This window comes from Phascolarctos cinereus, unplaced genomic scaffold (genome assembly GCF_003287225.1).
Source record: "Phascolarctos cinereus isolate Bilbo 61053 unplaced genomic scaffold, phaCin_HiC Scaffold_2;HRSCAF=192, whole genome shotgun sequence".
NCBI classification, from domain to species: Eukaryota; Metazoa; Chordata; class Mammalia; order Diprotodontia; family Phascolarctidae; genus Phascolarctos; species Phascolarctos cinereus.
The window spans coordinates 89,808,691-89,829,373 of record NW_027555625.1 but is presented as its reverse complement, the minus strand read 5'-3'; the positions used below and the strand labels follow the sequence as shown (position 1 = coordinate 89,829,373).

General features: G+C 35.3%; 1 protein-coding gene across 3 annotated transcripts in view; it reads right to left on the bottom strand.

Moving 5' to 3' along the window:
- PPM1B (protein phosphatase, Mg2+/Mn2+ dependent 1B) overlaps nucleotides 1-20,683 on the bottom strand; it is an 80,888-nt gene that overhangs the window by 22,561 nt on the left and 37,644 nt on the right. For all 3 annotated transcript variants that reach the window (XM_021001331.2, XM_078149498.1, XM_078149499.1), the window contains exon 2: nucleotides 8,076-8,935. In XM_021001331.2, coding sequence (XP_020856990.1) covers nucleotides 8,076-8,921 — 846 coding nt within the window. In that variant the 5' untranslated portion in view covers nucleotides 8,922-8,935. The remainder of the gene's footprint in view (nucleotides 1-8,075; nucleotides 8,936-20,683) is intronic.

Here is a 20,683-nt window from a genome sequence, read left to right as displayed (position 1 = left end):
TCAACAGAACTCAACCAAAACTCAGTGTCTTCTTGTCTGGGATGGCAGAGATAGGAGGGATTCTTGGAATCCCTTGGAAGGGATTACATTATGGGGAGGACACAAACTATAGAGGGAAGAGTTCTTGAAACTGGAGAAGTTGGTGTTAATATCCTGCCTTGGGCATTTGTTACTGTAGATCTGGGCCTGAATGTTCTCATCTGAAAAAAAAAAAGAACTAGATTTGATGATCTCTGAGGGCTCTTCCAGCTTTTGCATACTATGATCTCTGCAATCTATGCCATTTCAGGCTCTGTGATTAGAAATATAAATAGATTTTGATCTAGAAAGGACCTCAGAGAACAGTATTTTTCAGGTGAAGCTGAGGTGAAGTGACTTGTACAAGGTCACAAAGATAGTAAGTGGCAAATCCAGGTCACTGTGATTTTTTATAATCAATCAAGTGTGATGTTCTAACCTTGGTTTATCAAGTTCCTTTTTGTGATGAAGAATAGCTATAAAATCTACAAGGTTTTCAAATAAAAAAATTTTAAATTAAAATTTGTCAAGTATCCTCCAAATCCATTCTAAGAAAAAGAGAGACAAGCTTTAAGGCAACTAGGGATGATTAATTACTACAGAAATATAAAAAATGGTTGACTTAAACACCTATCTTTCTGGCTGTTTATTCATTTACCAAAAACAAACAAAAAACATTAGGATAACATAACCTAGAGAGGCAGGGCTGATTACAACAAAGGGGACAAATATTCTACATGGGGCTAAGCCTCTCTACCTCTTGATTTATTATGCCCCATCCACCCATCCTACGTTAAATATACAAGAGTCCAAAAGTTAGTATGATGCTAAAACCATACTTTTAAAGCTTCCCTGTTGTTCTAAAGCCAAGGAGACTTAAACACGAGTTAAAAGTGCCACCTGATAAGCCAGCCAAAAGTCCACAAAGTACCCCCTTGATCTTAGACAATATAATAGGAAGCAATTACAAAGCATTTCTCTCAAATATAAACAAAGACTTAGTAGGCAGAATAGACAACTGCCTACAAGAAATAAGCATTCATCCAAACGCTCTACTTTTACATTTACCTGTACTTCTAATTCTCTATTAATTAAAACTTTATATTTTGTACTTGGCCAAATATAGAAGTTACAGTACTGTATCAATAATAAACATTTGAATATCTTACTTGCTTTTTATAAGTTCCTATCAAATTATCAGTTGTTTGAATTACTAAGTGAAATAAAAGCTGCTGATCATAACCCATGTACTCTTCATTTAATTCAAAGAAGTTAATCATATCGCCTTCATAGCTTATAATTTCCTGATTGTTAATTTTAAGTTAGGAATAGCTTGTCAGTTAATGAACAAGAAATATTCTCAATGAAGTTATAAAAACCTTTATGAAGGAATACGTAAACATTTTTCAAGATAGGGGTTTAGACAAATATATTTTTCTCTTAATGTTTCATAAGTATAAAGGTGGCAAATAATTTCTCATCATATCTTTATAAACATAATAATTACAATTTATGGGATAGAATTGTTGTGTAGTGAGAAAAGTACTCATCTGGGGCAGCTAGGTGGCGCAGTGGATAGAGTACCGGCCCTGAATTCAGGAGTACCTGAGTTCAAATCCGGCCTCAGACACATAACACTTACTAGCTGTGTGACCCTGGGCAAGTCACTTAACCCCACTGCCTAGAAAAAAAAAGAAAAGAAAAGAAAAGAAAAGAAAAGAAAAGAAAAGTACTCATCCCTTGAACTTATAAGAGCCAAGTACAAATATGTCTGCAACCTATTAGCTGTGTGAATCTTGGCAAGTCACTTCATACTTTGTGCCTCAGTTTCTTCATCTGAAAAATGGAGACAGTAATGCTTTTACTACCTAACACAAAAGATTGCAGGGAAGAAAATACTTTATCAACCTTAAAAGTACAACACAAATGACTTACTTTAATGAAACAAATGCTTTGAATTCATTATGTTCACATCAATAGTTATGAACTGAACTATTCTTTGATCCTTCAGAAATCCTGTAGGATCATTTCAGTTCCTTCACACCTCAAAAATCCTCTTAGCCCTCTCTCTGATTGACTAGCTCCTCATAGAAACTCCATTTTAAGGGGGGTGCATAGGCCAGTTTTCTCTTCATTTCTCATCAGGCTGCAATCCAGACTTCTCCATAATGCTCCCCACAAGGTACCTCCTTTCCCTCACTCATTTTCATCTTCCATGTGTTGTCTTCCTCTATTAGAATGAGGGCAGAGACAATTTTTCTTTTTTGTTCCTATCTTCATTCTAAGCCTCCAGAACAGTGTCAGATATGCTGTTAGAACATAGCATAATAAATGCTTGTTGGTAGACTACCTGACTGACTAGAATAACTAAAAATTCCTCTGCCCCACCATGTAGTAATGCAACACAAATTCTTGGTCTTTGCCTTTAGAAAAACCAATACAAAGAGCAATAAAACTACAGAGGGTATTACTTCTAAAGACAGTGAATTTTCCAAAATGATTCAGGGATTGAAGATCCAGTATGTAGCAATTACTGATGTCTTGTTTCTGGTCCTTCTCTTCTTGTTTATCTGCCTTTTGGCAATTTCAATGTTCATTAGTATCTACAACAGATGGTAGGTGGGAAAATTAAATAAGCAAACCAGTTTTATGAGTCAGTAGAAATTTTGTTAAGATATTAGTGGAGGAATATATTGAAACTAAGTAATATAATATTTTAGAAATACCAATGGGCTTCAACCATCTCTATGCCTCAGTTACCATGAATAACCAAGTAGCTGATTTAATTAAGACATAATTCCATAAGGCAAATATCTCAAAATTTTAAAGTCTAGGTTCTTATAACAATACCCTATCTTAAAGAGCATTATTTGTCAGGGTCTATAAGTACTGGCAACTTTTAACTGCATTTGGAATATGTGATTTCACCCTTGTAGGAACTTCCAGTATAAGAACTACCTTCATCGTTGCAAATGGACTGCACTTCTGCAATTTACAGTCAGAGAGGTGACTGGGGAACATGCTAGAACAGAGGTATTTCCTTCAAAACTTAGCTCAAGCACCACATTCTACATGAACCTTTTCCTGATCCCTGTAGCTGCTACTACTATTCTTCTGATTGCCTTGTATTTATTATTCATTTATATGTACATCCAGTTTCCTCCACAGTTCCTAAATTAGAGATCAGTCAACAAGTATTTATTAAGCAAAAGACTTGAGGCAATAGGCTATCACGATAGTCCAAGTAAAAGCAATAAAGGACCTGAACTACATATGTAAAAATATAGGAATGCGACATGTGAAAATCTGGCTTTACAAAGCAGTTAATTTAGAGATGATTCACCACAGAACTCTGTTATATAACAGACACATACTGGATAAGTGACCAGAGTCATTTAAACTTCTTGGAGCCCTAGGCAAGTCCCAAATTTCAAAGAAGGTGTCAAAGATCTCTCACTCAAGTTTTCCTCTGTCAATGAAATCACAGGTCCAGTCCATATCCTATTTGATGTTTTAGTGCAAAGCTTTACCTTTGGATTATGAGAACTGTGAATTGTAATATCTATATTTCTCTATAATAAATGTCAGGATACTATAAAGTAGTTTACTTTCATTCCAAAAATCAAATCTTTAAGTATATAACTCAAGATCCCCACCAATGAGTGCCTGCATCAACCAGCAAGTTGAAAATATCCACTACTGTCAAAGTAATCAATCATTTCTCTACTGACTTCTCCAGGAATGAAATGCCTACCTATCCTGCCAACTCTGCTCCTAAGTCTCCCTCCCCAATTAACATTTGGGGAAAGGGGGGGAAGAGGAGCAAAATGTTTTTTCTTCCAAGAGCAGGAGTGGGTGAATGGATTCACCCTCTAAATGGTATTCCACTATTCCAATCACCGAGGATCAAAATTTCATCTTTTCCCCCCTCTCAGCAATCTCCCATACCTGACAGACTCTTCATTTGAAGGGAAAAAAAATCACTACAACCATTCCTTTCTACTCCTACTAGCACCACTAAAGTTTAGGTCACAACTAAATGCCTCACTTTTCATGCAGATTACTGCAATAGCCTCTAAACCTATCTCCTTGTCTCCTCTCAATCTTTTCCATCCATTTTGGGGTCCAAAACTTTCTTTGAAAAAAATTACACTCACTGCATACCTAATCTTCCCAGCAACATTCCATGGATCCCGCTTGTCTATACAGCAAAATTAAAACTTCATTTTTATATTCTAGGCCATTATTTTAGGCCTCAAGAAGCTTTCCACTTCCAGCCTTTTCTATTACACTAAACAGCTGGCTACTGTCCCTAGGATGAAACTGTTCTTCTGGATCCATACTTCCTCTCATACTGTTCATATCAGCTCCCTAAAAAGGCTTACTTTTTAACTCCCTAAAACCTGAAATTTCAATCTCTTTCAAATCCCAATCTATTTCAAATCCTATTTCCTGATGAGACCTCCTCCAAATACTCCAGCAAAATATATTTCTCAACAGAACAAAAGATACAGGAAAACACTGCAACTATAGCTACATGAATGAAGACAACATTTGAAGGCAACAAAATTCAGGGTTAATATAACAAAGAAATGTTGGTACTAAATTTGTTAAAGTACATATCCTAATCCTACGTTTCTTTTAATGAGCTACAAAAGCATAAGGATTCACATAGATTCACTTTCTTCTGCTGTTTCATTTAACTATTTTCCTAGAATGTCTCTTGTGGGTATGTTTGTTGAGTTTGTTTGGATTTACTTATCACAACAATATTTAATAAATAAAAGGATCACTCATTCCTAATAACTCTTATAATTAAAAATGCCAGTGCCAGGCACACAGTAAGTATTTAATAAATGTCTGTTGACTTACAATAATTATTACTTGAGGCACTTAACCCTCCATTTGACTCTTGGTTTCAGGATATACCCCACATTTCTTTTATCTCCCCATTACTTGACAGTACTTAACATACAGTAGGTACTCAACAATTTTTTTTTTAGGCAATCAGGGTTAAGTGACTTTCCCAGGGTCACACACCCAGTAAGTGTCAAGTGTTTGGTCTGAGGATGGATTTGAACTCAGGTACTCCTGACTTCAGGGCTGGTGCTCTATCCACTGCGCCACTAGCTGCCCTTCAACAATTCTTAAAAGCATAATTCAACCCTAACCCCAAGCTGCAAATAAGGACATTTTAAAAAACATTGCTTCCTCCAATATTCAATGCAGTGATGTTTCTTAAATCCACCTGGTCTAAGACAAATCTTTTTTTTTCCAGTGATTACCCATAAGCAAGGGGCTTAATACACAAACACAAATTCCCAAGAAAACCTAACTTCTAAAGAAGTTAATGAAAGATACATTCACCAAAATTTTCTTTAGCCACCCACAATGCTTGATTTCTTATATAGTGGAGAGGGCAGGGAGAGATTAAAATATAGCCACCTAACTTATGCATAAATACTGTGAGGTATAAAGATATAAATAAAAATTAATACAGGCTCCTGACACAAAACAGATAGTCCAGTGCATGAATATTTACCTCCAGGGAAAAGAAGTATGTTCTCCCACCTTAGGAAAGATATTTTTGGATACAGGCTTTTAAAGACTGAATAGAATCACAGACCCTACGATTTCCTTCTCTAACAGCAGTTTACCACAAACTCTGAAGCTTTACAACAGTGTTATTGCACTTCAAGTTAAGATTTTCACTGATCTTTTCTATAATTATTTCAGTTTACAGTAGATCTAAATTTTTAACTTCAAACTGACAATAATCAACCAATAAATGCTCTACAGGTGTCTTGCTCAGACTACTCATAAGACAATGCATAAGTCTAGAACAGAACCAAACAAGAGACCAAACTACCACTGAATAAATTAAAAAATGGAATAGTTACTAGGAATTTAGATAACAGACAACAGTAGAGTTACTAAAAGAATCACAAAAAGAATCACGGCATAAATACCGTAGAGGCTGATAAAAGAAGAAAATACAATATGAAGAAATAAACCTCACTTACAAAGTAAGATTGAAAATTTTTAAAACATAGAAACAAAGTGGGCAAAAATGTAGCCAGGTGTTCAGGCCAAGAATTCTGTAAAGAGAAACAAGGTATCAAGGAGACAAAGCACATGTCAGTCCTTGGCAAATATAAAGCAAGATTGCAACAAAATTGATACCCACATATCAAGTAGAACACAGAAGAGCTAAAGGAAGCTCTTTGGCTGGTTCAAAGATCCTATGACATTACACATTATAGGCGATTTGCTCAGAAGTTCTGGGCTGCTGATCAGTTAGGTTCAAGTACGTTTTGTCCCGTCACAAAAATAACAGATTTTACAAAACTGTGTTCCAAAGTCACAGAACTCCAATTCTCACATTTCTATGGATCCTCTACTCAAAAAAAGTTGCAGAGCTCCAAAACAAAAACAAAAAACCTTACACTGGGCAAATAACATAGAATGTCAAGTTTCGACTATAAAATGGACCAATCTGGGTTTCTAAAAAAGCTGAAGATTAGTCTTATTCATCTTACTACAAAAACTTATAGAGTATAGAAAGAAAAAAAAGTCTTCAGTAATTCTCACTCTATTAGAAACAACTAGTTAGAAAAAAATGGTGGAGGGGGAAATGTGTACATAGGAAAAGAACAGAGAATTACATATAGCTGGGTTAATTAAAAAGCCAAACAAAAAAGATAACAAAGAAAAAGGCCTGAGGTTGAAATAATGAACCCGATTATTAAGGGAAGCGATATGAAAAGTTTGTCATAATAACATTTTAAAGACACTTGTATGAGGATAATAAATATATTATAAAGAAAAAAGTTTTTTAGAGTGTGACAGAAAAAAATGCATACTTCAATAATGTGAGGTTATTTAAAAAGGCATTGCTAGGTTGTGACCTACAACCAACCACACAGAAAACGTAACACCAAGATAACTGATCTGCTAGGAGTGAAGAAATTAAAACTAAAATTCGGTTGAAAAATACATGAATGAACTTTTAAAAACTCAAAAAGCAACCACTTTTAGAAAGAACAATAGTTAAAAGAAAAAATTTAAGAGCACTGGCATCATCAAAACAAAGTAACTGGAAATCACCTAATATTAATTGATAACTGCCATCCTTGGAACATTTCCTATAGTGAAAGTCTGACCATATCATTGCCTGTTCCCCTTTCAATAAATTCCAGTGGCACCTTATCACCTTCCAGAATCAAACATAAAATCCTTTATTTGGTTTTTCAAGCCCTTCCCAATCTGGCCCCTTTCTACCTTTCCAATCTTCTTATACTTTATTCCTCTCCACATAACTCTACAATTCAGGGATGCTGGCCTCCTTGCTATTCCTTCCACAAGACACTCCATCTCCCAGTGCCAAGTATTTTCACTAGCTTGTCCTCCTAGGTCGGAACCTCCCCTCCTCATCTTTCCCTCCTGGCTTCCTTCAAGTTTCAGCTACAGTCTCACCTCCTACAAGAAGGCTTTCCCAATTCTCCTTAATAAAAGTGCCTCTCCTCTGAGGTTATGTCAAATTACCTTGTACATATCCTGTTTATACTTATCTGTTTGCATGCTGTCTCCCCCATTAAGCCATGTGCACCCTGAGAGCCAGGAATTGTGTTTTATTTTATTTGCCTTTCTTTATATCCCCAACATTTAGCACAGAGCCTAGCACATACAATGGGTGCTTAATAAATGCTAGATGACTGTCTGATTGTCTGACTTAGAATCACTACCTACAGTGAAGGTTTGGCTATGTCACAGAAACACATCCTAAAACAACCCAACCTGTACAAACTTCAAGTTTAGCTTATAATTATTCCCACCAACAATTACATTAAGTTTAGGGAGCTTTATGAACTCCCCACCATCCACCGTCATGTAGAAAATGACAGCAAAACAGTTCAATGTCAACTGTGTTTAACAAAAGCCTTTGGGACAAAAGCCTCTCCGAATGTAATCTTTAATCTCAGACCTTTGCTCTAAATTTTACTGGTTAGACATTTCAAACCCAATGTGACAGTTCATTAGAAGCAATATTTACATACCTTATGTAAACAAGTGTCCACAACCCAATTGCACACTTTTTCCAGGTCATCAGATACCTCAAGCCTAGATTTAACAAATTCACAGAGCTCCTCATTGCTCATAACATCCCAGATCCCATCACAAGCCAAGATGACAAATTCATCCTCTTCTGCTCTTAAAATTTCATAAACCTCAGGCTCTGGAGAAACAAGTTGTTCCGTAGGACCCTTGCCATCCACACATTTGTAATCATAGTCCCCCAGAGCTCGAGAAACTGCTAATGAACCATTTACACGCTGTATCATTACACTGCCTCCTGCATTTTGGATTCGCTCCTTCTCCCTTGGATTGCAAGGTTTGTGATCCTGGGTTGAAAAGCAGACTTGTCCATTCCTATAAAGGACAGCACGTGAATCTCCACAGTTGATAAAGTAGGTATGTTCAGGTGAAATCATAACACCCACTGCAGTTGAGCCACTCCTGTCCATTCCATTTCTGAGATCTGAAAAGTTGCGCATGTATTCATCAATTTTCAAGAAGCCAGTTCTGATTCCACTCTTAACATTTTCCACTGAAGGTTCAAGAGCAGATCCAGGTTTTTCTGCTGCCCTAAAATCTTCGTTATTAGTAATATGTTCTAATAAGTGTGTTGAGCAATAATTTGCCACTCGAGATCCAGCATGACCATCATAAACAGCAAAAAACGACCAGTTTTCCAAGCCATGAGGAATACCTACAACCGCTGTATGAGCATCTTCCATTTCTACTCTCCATCCTTGCATGCTGCTTAGACCATAACGCAAACCATTCCCAGCACCGTGAGCATTGTGTTTCTCAGTTTTGGGTTTGTCCAAAAATGCACCCATGTTTAGTACTGAATCTGGAAAAAAAAACAACATAGGTGTTTCAATTTAAAAAGAAAAATGTATATCTATAAAAAATGATTCAAATTGTGAAAAGCTCGGCCACAACATTCTACCTCATTTAAAAACACTAATATTATCCAGGTTTATTATACATTAATAAATATGACTGAAAAGTATTTTTAATGAAATAAACATTTACTAAACTGTACCAGCATGTGTGTATGTACAAACATATATAACATACATATGTGCATACATATGTATATACACATACACACATAAGACACCCTTGAAATCTCAGCTCTTGCAGTATTATTTTGAAAACCACTAATATGGGGTTGGGGAAAGAAATGGGTATCAAATAAAAATTTGAGTAAAGACCAAATTTATTCAAGTCACTAATTTTAATCAGTTTTTCAAAACTGATTGGAAGCTTTTTAAAAAGCCAAATTATTGGGGGCAGCTAGGTGGTACAGTGGATAGAGCACTGGCCCTGAAGTCAGGAGGACCTGAGTTCAAATCCAGCCTCAGACCAAACGCTTGACACTTACTAGCTGTGTGACCCTGGGCAAGTCACTTAACCCCAACTGCCTTTAAAAAAAAAAAGAATGGAAAAAAAAGCCAAATTATTCTCTTATAAAATAACTGAGGATATGTGCTTGTCTTATACTATAAACCAAGAAATATGGTATCAAGATTTTGTTTCTGACAGGGTAAATTTCAGAGATGAAGGCAAATATAAGGGAGAGCTTGCAGGAAGAATGCTACTCCAGAAAGTGAGAATATGTTCTGTGTTTTATGTATCCTAACTAATAACATATTGATTAGCATTCATTCAAAATCATAAGACAAAGCACTAAAATGAACCATTGAATGGTGAGAAAGAAATTTAGTCAAATTCCTATCCAAACACTGAACTCTGTTCTAAAAGCTTAAATTATGCAAAATTTCTCTCTCAAACATGCATACATGTTCCCAAAAATGGTTATATAATCTACTTGCTCAGCCACTTTCAACCAGAGCTCTGTCACATCTACTTAACAATTTAAAAGGCTTAGAATACCTATGGCTCTTTGACTGGTATGGAAAGAACATTTAGAAATCTTAGAACAGTTCTTATAACAGATCTTATAGTTGCTACATTGAAAAACACTAATTACATAATTATTTAATGGAATTAAATCACAATTGAAAAAAATGATCAAAGAGTAGGTACAGATAATGTTTAAATGGATGCATAAATTATAAGGATAAAGACAAGGTCTGGGACCTGTGATTTCCTAGATGAAAAAATTCACTCTAATAATCTCCAAAATTTATAATCTTAGGATGCTGTGTAGAGCAATGAGAAATGAAAGGACTTGTTCATGAGACAGCCAGCATGAGGCAATCACTTCTTAAATATTCAAATCTACTGATAAACAGAGAAATGAAAATTAGAACAATTTAAAGGTGCTGCTTCAGTCTTCAAAAATGGCAAAAACAAAAAATAAGTAAAAGTCTTAAATAACTCAGTTCAGTCAGGTTGCAGAAAAATAGGTTGAAAAATTTCACTGTTAGAATTTTTAGAAGGGCAATCTTGCAACACATAATTGAAAGTCACAAAAATAATCACGAATATAATTCTAAAGGCACTAACACACTGGAGACTTTAAGCCAAATGTCTGGTTTCTGAAAAAAGAGGGGTAAATTCTGGGGGTGATTTTTGGTCCAGGTCTATTATTTCACCTGTATAATGAACTCCCAGCAAAGAAATGCTCTTCCAATGCAGATGAGCAACTGCTCTAAAACCTACAGTTTTAAGCAACTTGCCCAGTGTCACATAGTCAAGATATGCTTTTTAAAAGTAACTTTGTGGGGCAGCTAAGTGACACGGCAAACAGAGCACCAGCCCTGGATTCAGGAGGACCTGAGTTCAAATCTGACCTCAGACACATAGCACTTACTAGCTGTGTTACCCTGGGCAAGCTGCTTAACCCCAAATGCCTCACCAAAAATAAAAAAAAAATTAAATTAAAAAATAAAATAAAATAAAAGTAACTTTACACTAGTGAAACTTTACTACAGAAAATCTTAAGGGATATGCTAAAACTGAAATTTTATTTCACTGCAAATGAATGAAATAAGAAGCAAACATATGAAACATTAAGTGTATAATGGAAACATTAATCCTACCATTTGCAAATAATTAAAAGATTTCAAAGCAGAATATACAGGAAAAGAAAAGATTTCTACTTATTCTATTTTCTCCTCTATTGACTCAGTTCTTTGCAAGTATAAAAACACTACTAATAGTAAAACTTTGAGAACAAGTCAGTACAATTTAACAGAAAACTCAGAAGTTATGTTACTTGTACAAGATGGACTGTGGACATTTGGAGAGAGAAGCAATGACAACTGAATCAGCAGGTGTTCATTAAAAAATTAGTTATGCCAGATGAACTTAATTTCCTTCTCAGATGGGGCTATTATACAGGTACATTGCATAGGCATGGTTCAGATGTGCAATGTATCTCTGGATCACCTACAACAGAAGTATCAAACATGTGGTCCACAATACTCCTGAGTGCAGACCAAATCAGATTAAAATAAACGGAAAATATTTAACAAAGTAATTAAAAATGCAATAAAACATTAATTTCAAAATTAAGTCAACAAATGGCCCCAAAGGATAATTATGTCTGGTTAATGGCCCCCATTTCTATTTCAGCTTAACACCAATGACCTTCATCAATAAGATCACAGACTGAGTGACAAATTAAAGTAACAGCAGATCACGGGAATGACTTAGACATCATTATCACTATCATCATGATCATTATTATCATCATAATGCTTAGATTTCACCAACTCACCCCAATAAAGTCTATTTTGTCATCATAGGCAAGATAGAGGGATTTTAACTTAAGTAAGCTTAAGTAACTTAAGTAAACTCAGAACTGGTTAAATAACTAGCAACAAGAAGAAGTGATTGATGAATTGATGCCAACTTGAGGGGAGTTTGCTAGTAGAATAACAGTGATAACATGCTTATTGAATTTCATACAAAGCTGGAAGGGATTGCTAGTATTTTACATGATAGCATTAGGATCCAAAAAGACCAACAGATTAGAATGGGCTGAATCTGAAAAGATAACATTTCTTTCCCATTAAATTTCAAGTACTACAGTTGAATTGGAAAAAAACTTTTAGAAAAAAAAACTTTAAAAAAACTTTCAGAAAGTAGCTAGAGAACAAGTTCACATAAAAAAGATCTGGAAGATTTATTAAGATAGCAGTCAGAGAAGGTAATGGGATCTTAAGATGCATTAATAGAAGCAACGTGCAAAATAAGAGAAGTGTTCATCTCAAAACACTCTGCTCTCCACTCTCGCCTTTTTGTTCTATCACCATTGTTCTCTAGATAAACAATCAATGTGGACTACTTCCACAATCTACTTCTACTCCTCCACACCGGCTGCTGCCAAGCTAAAGTAAGTCTCACAACTGTGCTGACTGAGTATATTACAAATGCATTTTATACAGCTTCAATAGGGTCCTCACTATCCCAAAGCAATGGGGACCTTTTTATTCTTCCCTGACTCCCTAGCTCACTCTTCAAAAAAGCTATTCAAAACCTTTTCTTACTTCATCAAGCCAATTGCACATCTCAAATTGGATGTGCCAAGGACATCTCAAATTCATTCCCCCGAAAGTCTCTCTGCTTTCAAACTTCCATATTTCTATGTAAGGTACCACCATTCTTCCAGTGTCTTAGGTTCATAAACTTGCCATTATCTCTATTCCTCTCCCTCCCTCACCCCAGAAAGTCAATCAGTTGCCAAATCTTTCTATTTCCTTCATCTTGCTTCATAACAAGTCTCACATCTGCCTCTTCTCTCTACTTACAGAGATACCACTTAAATTCAGGCTCTCATCAACTTTCACCTTTCAAACACCCTCCTACTTGGTCTCCCTACTAAAATCTATAGTCCATTCTATACCCTGCTAACAAATTATTTTCCTTAAGTACATATCTGACCATATCACTCCCCTACTCAACCAACTCTAGTAGTTTCCTATTGCCTCTAGGATAAAATACAAATTCTTCTATTTAGCTTTTAAAACCCTATACAATCTGGCAGAAACATCTTTCCAACTTTATTGAATATTACTCTCTCTCTCTGGACTCTGCAACCCAGTCAAACTGGCCTCTCAATATTTCTCACAATGACACTATTTCACATTCACATGACACTCTATCTCTCCAATGTGCTTTCACTCACTGGCTATACTTCAAGTCTAGAATGTAAGTTCTTTACCTCCACCTCACAGAGCACTACTCTTCCTTTAAGATGTAGCTCAGGCATCATCTTCAGCATGAAGCTTTTCAAGATCTCCCCTGTGCCCTACTATGAATGCTCTCCCTCCTAAACTACCTCGTATTTATTATGTATGCAAATATTTGTATTTATAAGCTTTACATTCATACTATATAGGTTTTACATGTATTTGCCTACCCCATCAGAACATAAGCTTATAGCGTGTAGAAAATGTTTTATTTTTAGTACTTATATCCCTCACACCTTAGCACAGTGCTAGGCACATAGCAGACACTTAATACTTGTTAACTGATTGAGAAGGTACTGAAATAAGTTGAAATTAAAATTGTTGGTTTTTTCCCCTGTTGTTATATCTTTCAGTGAGTCTTGCATAATCCTGATGTATGGAAAACACTGATAGAACCTTTAAGGTGGCATTTTTCCTCAAATGACTTTTCATAGTTTGTTAACTATATATGTTAACAAATATAAAGGAGTATGGTAGGTTTTCCACATCTTTCAATCAATTGTGTGGTGTAAATATATGAGCTACTATGGTACACAGCTTGCAAAATATTCCCTATCAATATCAAGGCTGCCTCTGGTGCATGTATATTCATAAAAAAATAAACATGGAAAGTATACATTTAATATTCCTTAACTGCCTTTAAAAAAAATCTATTAATACAGTCCAAGATTTTCTATTCCTTCGGTATCTTCCCCTCCTTCAGATCCTTGTGAATCCATTTCTTAGCACCTTCACAGTTGACTGCCATTAGCAAAACCTCCTCTCTCTATATATTTGGTTTAATCCACCTGATTTTCCCACCTTTCTTTTCTTTATTGACATGCTTATCTCCTCTATAAACACATCTGGGTCTACAGTGTTATAGTCCAACTGTGTTTCTTTGCTTAATGGTAGAAAAATCATTCTTAAAAAGCGTATAGATCTTTCCTATCCTTTTTCTAATTGCTGATTCTCTTTCAGTTTGATCTTTAAATGTTCTCACCATGACCTTACTTAGTCGGGTCTCTCATCAAGTTTTCTTTAAACTAATTTTACCTACTATTGCTCTTCTGTTTTATGAAAATATATTATTCATAATCTTCTGCCATCCTCCTTCATAATATTACACAAATGAATTATATTCTAAACCTGTGACGTCTTTTGCTACTATGCCTCTCTGCCTATCAAGCAAGCCATGTATTTGCTAAGGTGATTTTGGGGCTCAATTGGGGGTCTTTTGTTTATAGTAATTGGTTTATAATGGTTAAAAGTCTACGTGAAATTACTACAATCAGCGTGGATGTCAATGCTTCTTTTTTTTGTCAACAAGGTTGAAACTGTTTAATTGCACAGCATATCTTTTTCTTATTTTTCTTTCCTTCGTCTGGGTACTAATTTTGATCTTTGCTCTAACAAACTGCAGCCCTAAATATACAAAAACAAGTGATTCCAGAATGACATCCCTATTAGTAACAAGTCACCTTCTTTCCTGTGCTGTCAATATAACACCTGCCTCATCCAGTACTAACCTTCCCAATTCTTATTCATTCTGGAGTCTACAAATTTTTGCCCTCTCATTTCTTATTGCTAATCCATATTTTCCAACTTTTTTTAAAACCATCTTACCAATTCCCAACTTATCTGCGCACAGAAGTCACAGAGGATCAAGGTATATGTTGACTGTATTTAGAGGGCCTTATCAAGTTCTCTTTAAAATTTTTGTTCTTCAAATTATCTTCTACTTGCTTTGTATTTTCTGTATTTACTTTTATGTGTGCATCTTGTTTTCCATAAGATAATGTAAACTCCCTGAGGATAAGAACTGTTTCATTTTTTTCCTTTGTATTCCTAGCTCTAGAACAGTACCTGGCACATAGGTACTTAAAATGTTTGTTCATTAATTGATACATTAGAATAGCAAGTGCAAGCTGCTTATCACCTGAAATACTCCAAATTCTCAGCATCTAAAATGCTTATCTGACATTGACAGTTTTAATATTATTAGAACATATTCTTTCAATCAAAGAATGATCCTTTTACCAGGCTTAAAGTTTTCTCCAAATATTTTCCAGAAAAGCTATATGTCATCACAACTTTAAATTTTAAGAAGTCTTCTCTTTAAAAAAATTATTCAGAAACAGTCAATGAAATTTTGAAAGACAGATTTAATTTTTAAAATCCAATAGGTTCTTTTACAGTTATATTTAACTATGGAGCTGGGTAGTCTTCATATTTCCTACCATTCATTTTAAAATGGCATTACAAGTGTCATCATGTAATAGTTTAACAAATGAATGCGATTATATTTTTGGCATTTAACATGGGTAGGGAAGGTTTTATGAAGTTGATGTATTTTTCTTTAACCTGTAGGGCTGATTGATAAATCTAGAACTCTTAAATTACCAAGAACAAAGGCTAGGTATTTAGTATGTGAAAGAGAAAACAGTGCTTTGTTACTTTAAACCTAAATAGTGTTACAAGTGGAAAAAATAATATTAAAATACAATTTTCTGTGCCATTTTAAGAATTTATCCTCTCAGTGTGAGAGCTGTGAAGCTAAACTGAAGGTAAAATATTCCACAAGCTTTTAAAAGACAAAAGTCTACTAATATAATGAAATTTTAAATAATATTTATCCATTAGAAACTACAAAAAATCTAGCAACATGCTCAGAAATCAGGCCTGTTTCACACATCCCACTCTATCTAATTTATGGATATATATAACATCCTACTCATTCTAATTTATGGATACATACATATGGAACAATTAGGTACATGGAATAGTAAAGTGGAAAGGTAAAAGGAGCTATAAGATGACTTGTTTAAAAGAAATTAAAATGTGTTTAAAGAGAAAAAGGCAGAGACATTTCAAAGTAGTTTTAGGCACTGGTAACCTAATCCTGAAACCACTGTATCTCACACAGTCAAATTTTCAATACTCTGAAGCTTTCATTAGACCAGGAATTTTTTGGGGGGGATGGGATGACGTGGGCATGACACAATGGGGTGAAGTGACTTGCCCAGGGTCACACAGCTAGTAAGTGTCAAGTGTCTGATGCCACATTTGAACTCAGGTCTTCCCGACTCCAGGGCCGTGCTCTATCCCTGCACCATCTAGCTGCCCCCTTACACAAGGAAAAGTTAACCTTTAGTATAATCTTTGCAACTCATTCCTAGATTTTAATATCATATCTTTTCAGAGGTCTGAAAAATTACCCTACATGTTAAAACATGTGGTGGTGGTTTTTTTTACCATCTTCCACTCAATTATTAAAAACACATGCTTCCCTTATGGAATAGCTCCAACCCCTCTAAACTTTTAAAATTTTACCAACCTGATTCTATACTTACCTCTGACTAAAAGCCTTTAAAAAATTTTTTGAAGAGAATAAATATATTTGCTTATCAATAATAATTTAGTTATCAATACTAAAAGCAAAAAAAAAACCTGTCCAAAGTATAATACAGCTTTTCAGAATAAAGAATATGTTCAAAATAAGCATAAAATTATCCCTTAAAAATGATAGCAAATATATTTGGAAAAATCAGTTTAAGAAACTTGAATCTATCAATGTCTTAGTTGATATTCGTAATCTTTGGTCTCAATAGCTGCAGACAGAAATATCACAAGCTTCAATATCATTAATGTAACACTAATACCCAAGAGATAAACTTTTAAGACAAACTTAGTTATCTGTGAAAAAATAAACCTATGGGATAGTCATTTTTTATAAGTCAGTATTGGGGAAGAGATTACTTTGCCAAGGTTTCCAATTGCAAAGTACATGTGTTCCTGCTATTAAAAAAGTATGACAGTACTATAGTCAAAGCTCTATGATATTTAAATGAAACAACACCCAGTCTTAATGATCATTAAGAAACATCATTATGCCATTCAAGTTACAAAGACAATCTTACTTAGTGTGTAATAACAGTAATTAATGGCCCCAAACTTCTTTTCTAGAAAAAAAGCAGGTTAGAAGGAAATACCTTGATGCTTTTACCACATTACATACAACAATATGTTTTTAAATTCCGCACTGAAATTATAACTAAATGTTACAATGGCAAAAAGAACAAAATATATCATGTCATGGTCTGATATTTTATATTTTTGTGCACCAGAATTAACTACTGGAAAACTCCTTTAGAAGTGGTTTTTCTTAGTGCTGTGGTAAAAGCTAACTGTTTTACACATTATATCCAAACACCTAAAGAAATCACATTTTACATATTTCCCACAATATAAATCCTCAGTCTAGTATTCCAATTAGCTGGAATATTATCACACTCTGGAAAAGGTCTGAAATGGTGAACTTATACTATCTCATTAAAAAATCTAGAAGGGAAAATAAAATCTTCCCAGAACAGAGATCAAAGTCTGTGGGCTAAGTTTGATTAGAAATGCCAAAAGCAAAATACTATTACAGAGAACAATAAGGCAGTCGACCAATGAGATTTCTCCACATATGAGAAACTCAACTGTACAATTTGTGGCAATGTGGACAGCGTTCATACTCTCCCTGTCAAAAAAAGAAATGAAAAGCAAAAAATAAACAGCAACTAGAAATTATTTGTTAATGACATGAAAAAGAATGAGCCAACAGTGACAACCACCTACTAAAACAAGTACTGAAATCTTGGAATGCATTAGTGTACAAATCAAGTGAGAAAATACTCAGACATTGGTCAGACCATGTCTGGATTAATGAGTTAGGTTCTGTATGTCACACTTTAAGAAGGCAATAAAATACCGTGCAACCAATAAGGGAATAAGGGTGATGCCTGAAAACCTTAACATTAAAAAGCAGAGCTAAAATCACTGGAAGATGTTTAACCAGCAAACAAGAAGATATATTTGTTTTCAAATATTTGAATGGCTGTCATGGGAAAGGGGAATAGAAATCCTATGAAGCTTTAGAGACTACAGCTGTGTAAAAACAAATAGATCAGTTCATGAGACACTGAGCTACCTATTACTAGAAGTGTTTAAGCAGAGGCCTGACCATCTGTCAGAGATGCTGTAAAAGGAATTCCTGCATTAGATGGGAGATTGTACTAGAGATGATCATTAAACTTCCTACCAACTGTATTATATGACAGAAATGTAAATTTCAAGTTGCCCTTGAATCTATTCAGTATGCAAAAGAATGCATTATTTCAGAGCAAAATAGCAACTTCTAGAAATTGAAAGCATGAAGCTAAAGAGCAAAAAGCATAAAAATTTCTGTGTAAATGAAAGGTAAATAAATTATAAATCTACTAACATCCTCCCAAAATAAAACACAAAATTTATTTATATTAAGAATATAACAGCTTACATGATAGAACAAAACCTATACAAATCAAAACTTCATTTATTCTGAAATCTCAAACAGAAATAAGAAGTAGGGGCAAAGCAAATAAGAAAAATGAGAGTACACTTTCAAAACCAACACTGAGAGAAGAGTACTTAGCCCTTTTAATTGTCAGTGACCCCTGAAATGCTAAATCTGGTGGTCTTTTCTCAGATCTCATTCCCTTTGGCCTCTCTTCAGAATTTGTCACCCCGAACATCTTCCTTGATTTTGAAACTTGTCTTTCTCTATGGTTAGCCTCTCCAAAAAAAAAAGAAAAAAAAAGAAAAAGAAAAAAAGTCTATCCCTTTCAGGCCAATCTTTTGGTGATAAGTTTCTCCAGCTGGCAGGATGGTCACTTCCTAATAGCTGAATGGACTGCTCCAGGAAGCAATGGTTTAGAACCTTATTGTAAAACTTCAAGCAAAGCTGTCAGGTATGTGAGAGTGAAAATTCTTCCTTCAATTGACATCCCTCACATCTCCTCCCTTATCTTCACTCTCACATGGTTACCACCTTAGTTCCCTCTACTCTGGACCAATGTAATACCCTCCCAATTGACTCCTCTTCTTCCAGTCTCGTTTGTCATTGACCATCCTTCATACAGCTGCTAAACTGATATTCCTAGAACACAGCTCTGATCATATCACTTCTCTACTCAACTCAAAAATCTTCAGTGGTTCCCTAGTATCTCTAGGATAAAATAAAATTCTCAGTCTGGCATTTGAAGCCTTCTACAATCTGCTATTACTCATACCTACAATCTGGTATCATTCATACCTATGAGGTGGACGGACTAGATATCCACTGAGATCCCTTACAACTTTAAAAATGCTACCATATCCTACTAGACTACTGAAAACCTCTGCCTTTCATCATTCTCCATTCTTTTTGCCTTTGTTCAAATCTTTATTGAAGAGGTTAACAGGCCTTTTCACCTAAACAACCCACTCTATTTGTGCTCAATCTTTATCCCATGCCTCTCCCATCTCCCCACATTGGTTTACCCCCTCCAGTCATTCCCCTTTTCTCTCACCTTCAATCTCTCCTTGTTCATTGGCTTTCTGTCCTCTACCTAGAGAGGTACCAAGGACTCCCTCAACCTGGAAAAACCTTCACCTGACCCTGCCAACCCTTCCAATTATTGTCTCTTCCTTTTCAGAGCCAAATTATTAGTCATCTACATTCATTGTTTCTAGCAATTTTGCCACTCACTCATTCAGAAATCAAACCTTTTTGATATGGCTTCTCATTCCATCACTGAACTAAAATAGTTCTCTCCAAAGGTTATTCCCAATTTCTTTATATGCTTAATCCAAAAAGGCCTCCTTCTACTTGGTCATTCTGCAGGTTCTAACAATGATGAATAACTCCTTATCCTGGACATTTTCTCCTCCCTTGTGTTTCATGATACTTTTCTCTAGGTTCTTCTACCTAAGACTTCTCAATCTCCTGAGCTGTGAACCTCTTGTATAAATCCTCTCTCGCTGGTCTCATCACATTTCCTGGGCTCAATCACGATCTGTTGGCATGCAGGTGTTTCCCAAATCTGTATATTCTACTCTAATCTCTTTTCTGGATGTTAGCCCCAAATTGCCAACTTGAAAACTATACATTTCTATCTGTATGTTCCACAGGCATGTCAAATGCAACAGGTCCAAAACAAAATTCATTTCTTCTTCAAAACACAAAACCTCCCAATCTCAACTGTTTCTATTGATGGCACTCTGATCCCAAGAGTCCTTCAGGTTTACAACTTTGGAAACACCCCTACTTATTGCCCCTCCTCCTTCAACCCTATATACAAATCAGATGACAAGTCTTGCTGTACAGGTAGAACTGACATCCCTCATATTTATCCTCTTGTTTTTACTTATGTGGTTACTACCTTAGTTCCCTTATGACCTCTATCTGGACTACTGCAATTGACTTCCCTGCTTCCATTCTCCCTTCACTCATCCATGCTTCACAGAGCTGCCAAATTGATATTCCTAAAACATGACTCTAACCACATCATCTATCACTCAAAAATCCCAGTGTCTTCCAAGATAAATAATAATATTCTCAATCTGGTTATCTGAAAGCTTCCACCATCTGCTACCACTTTCCTATTTTA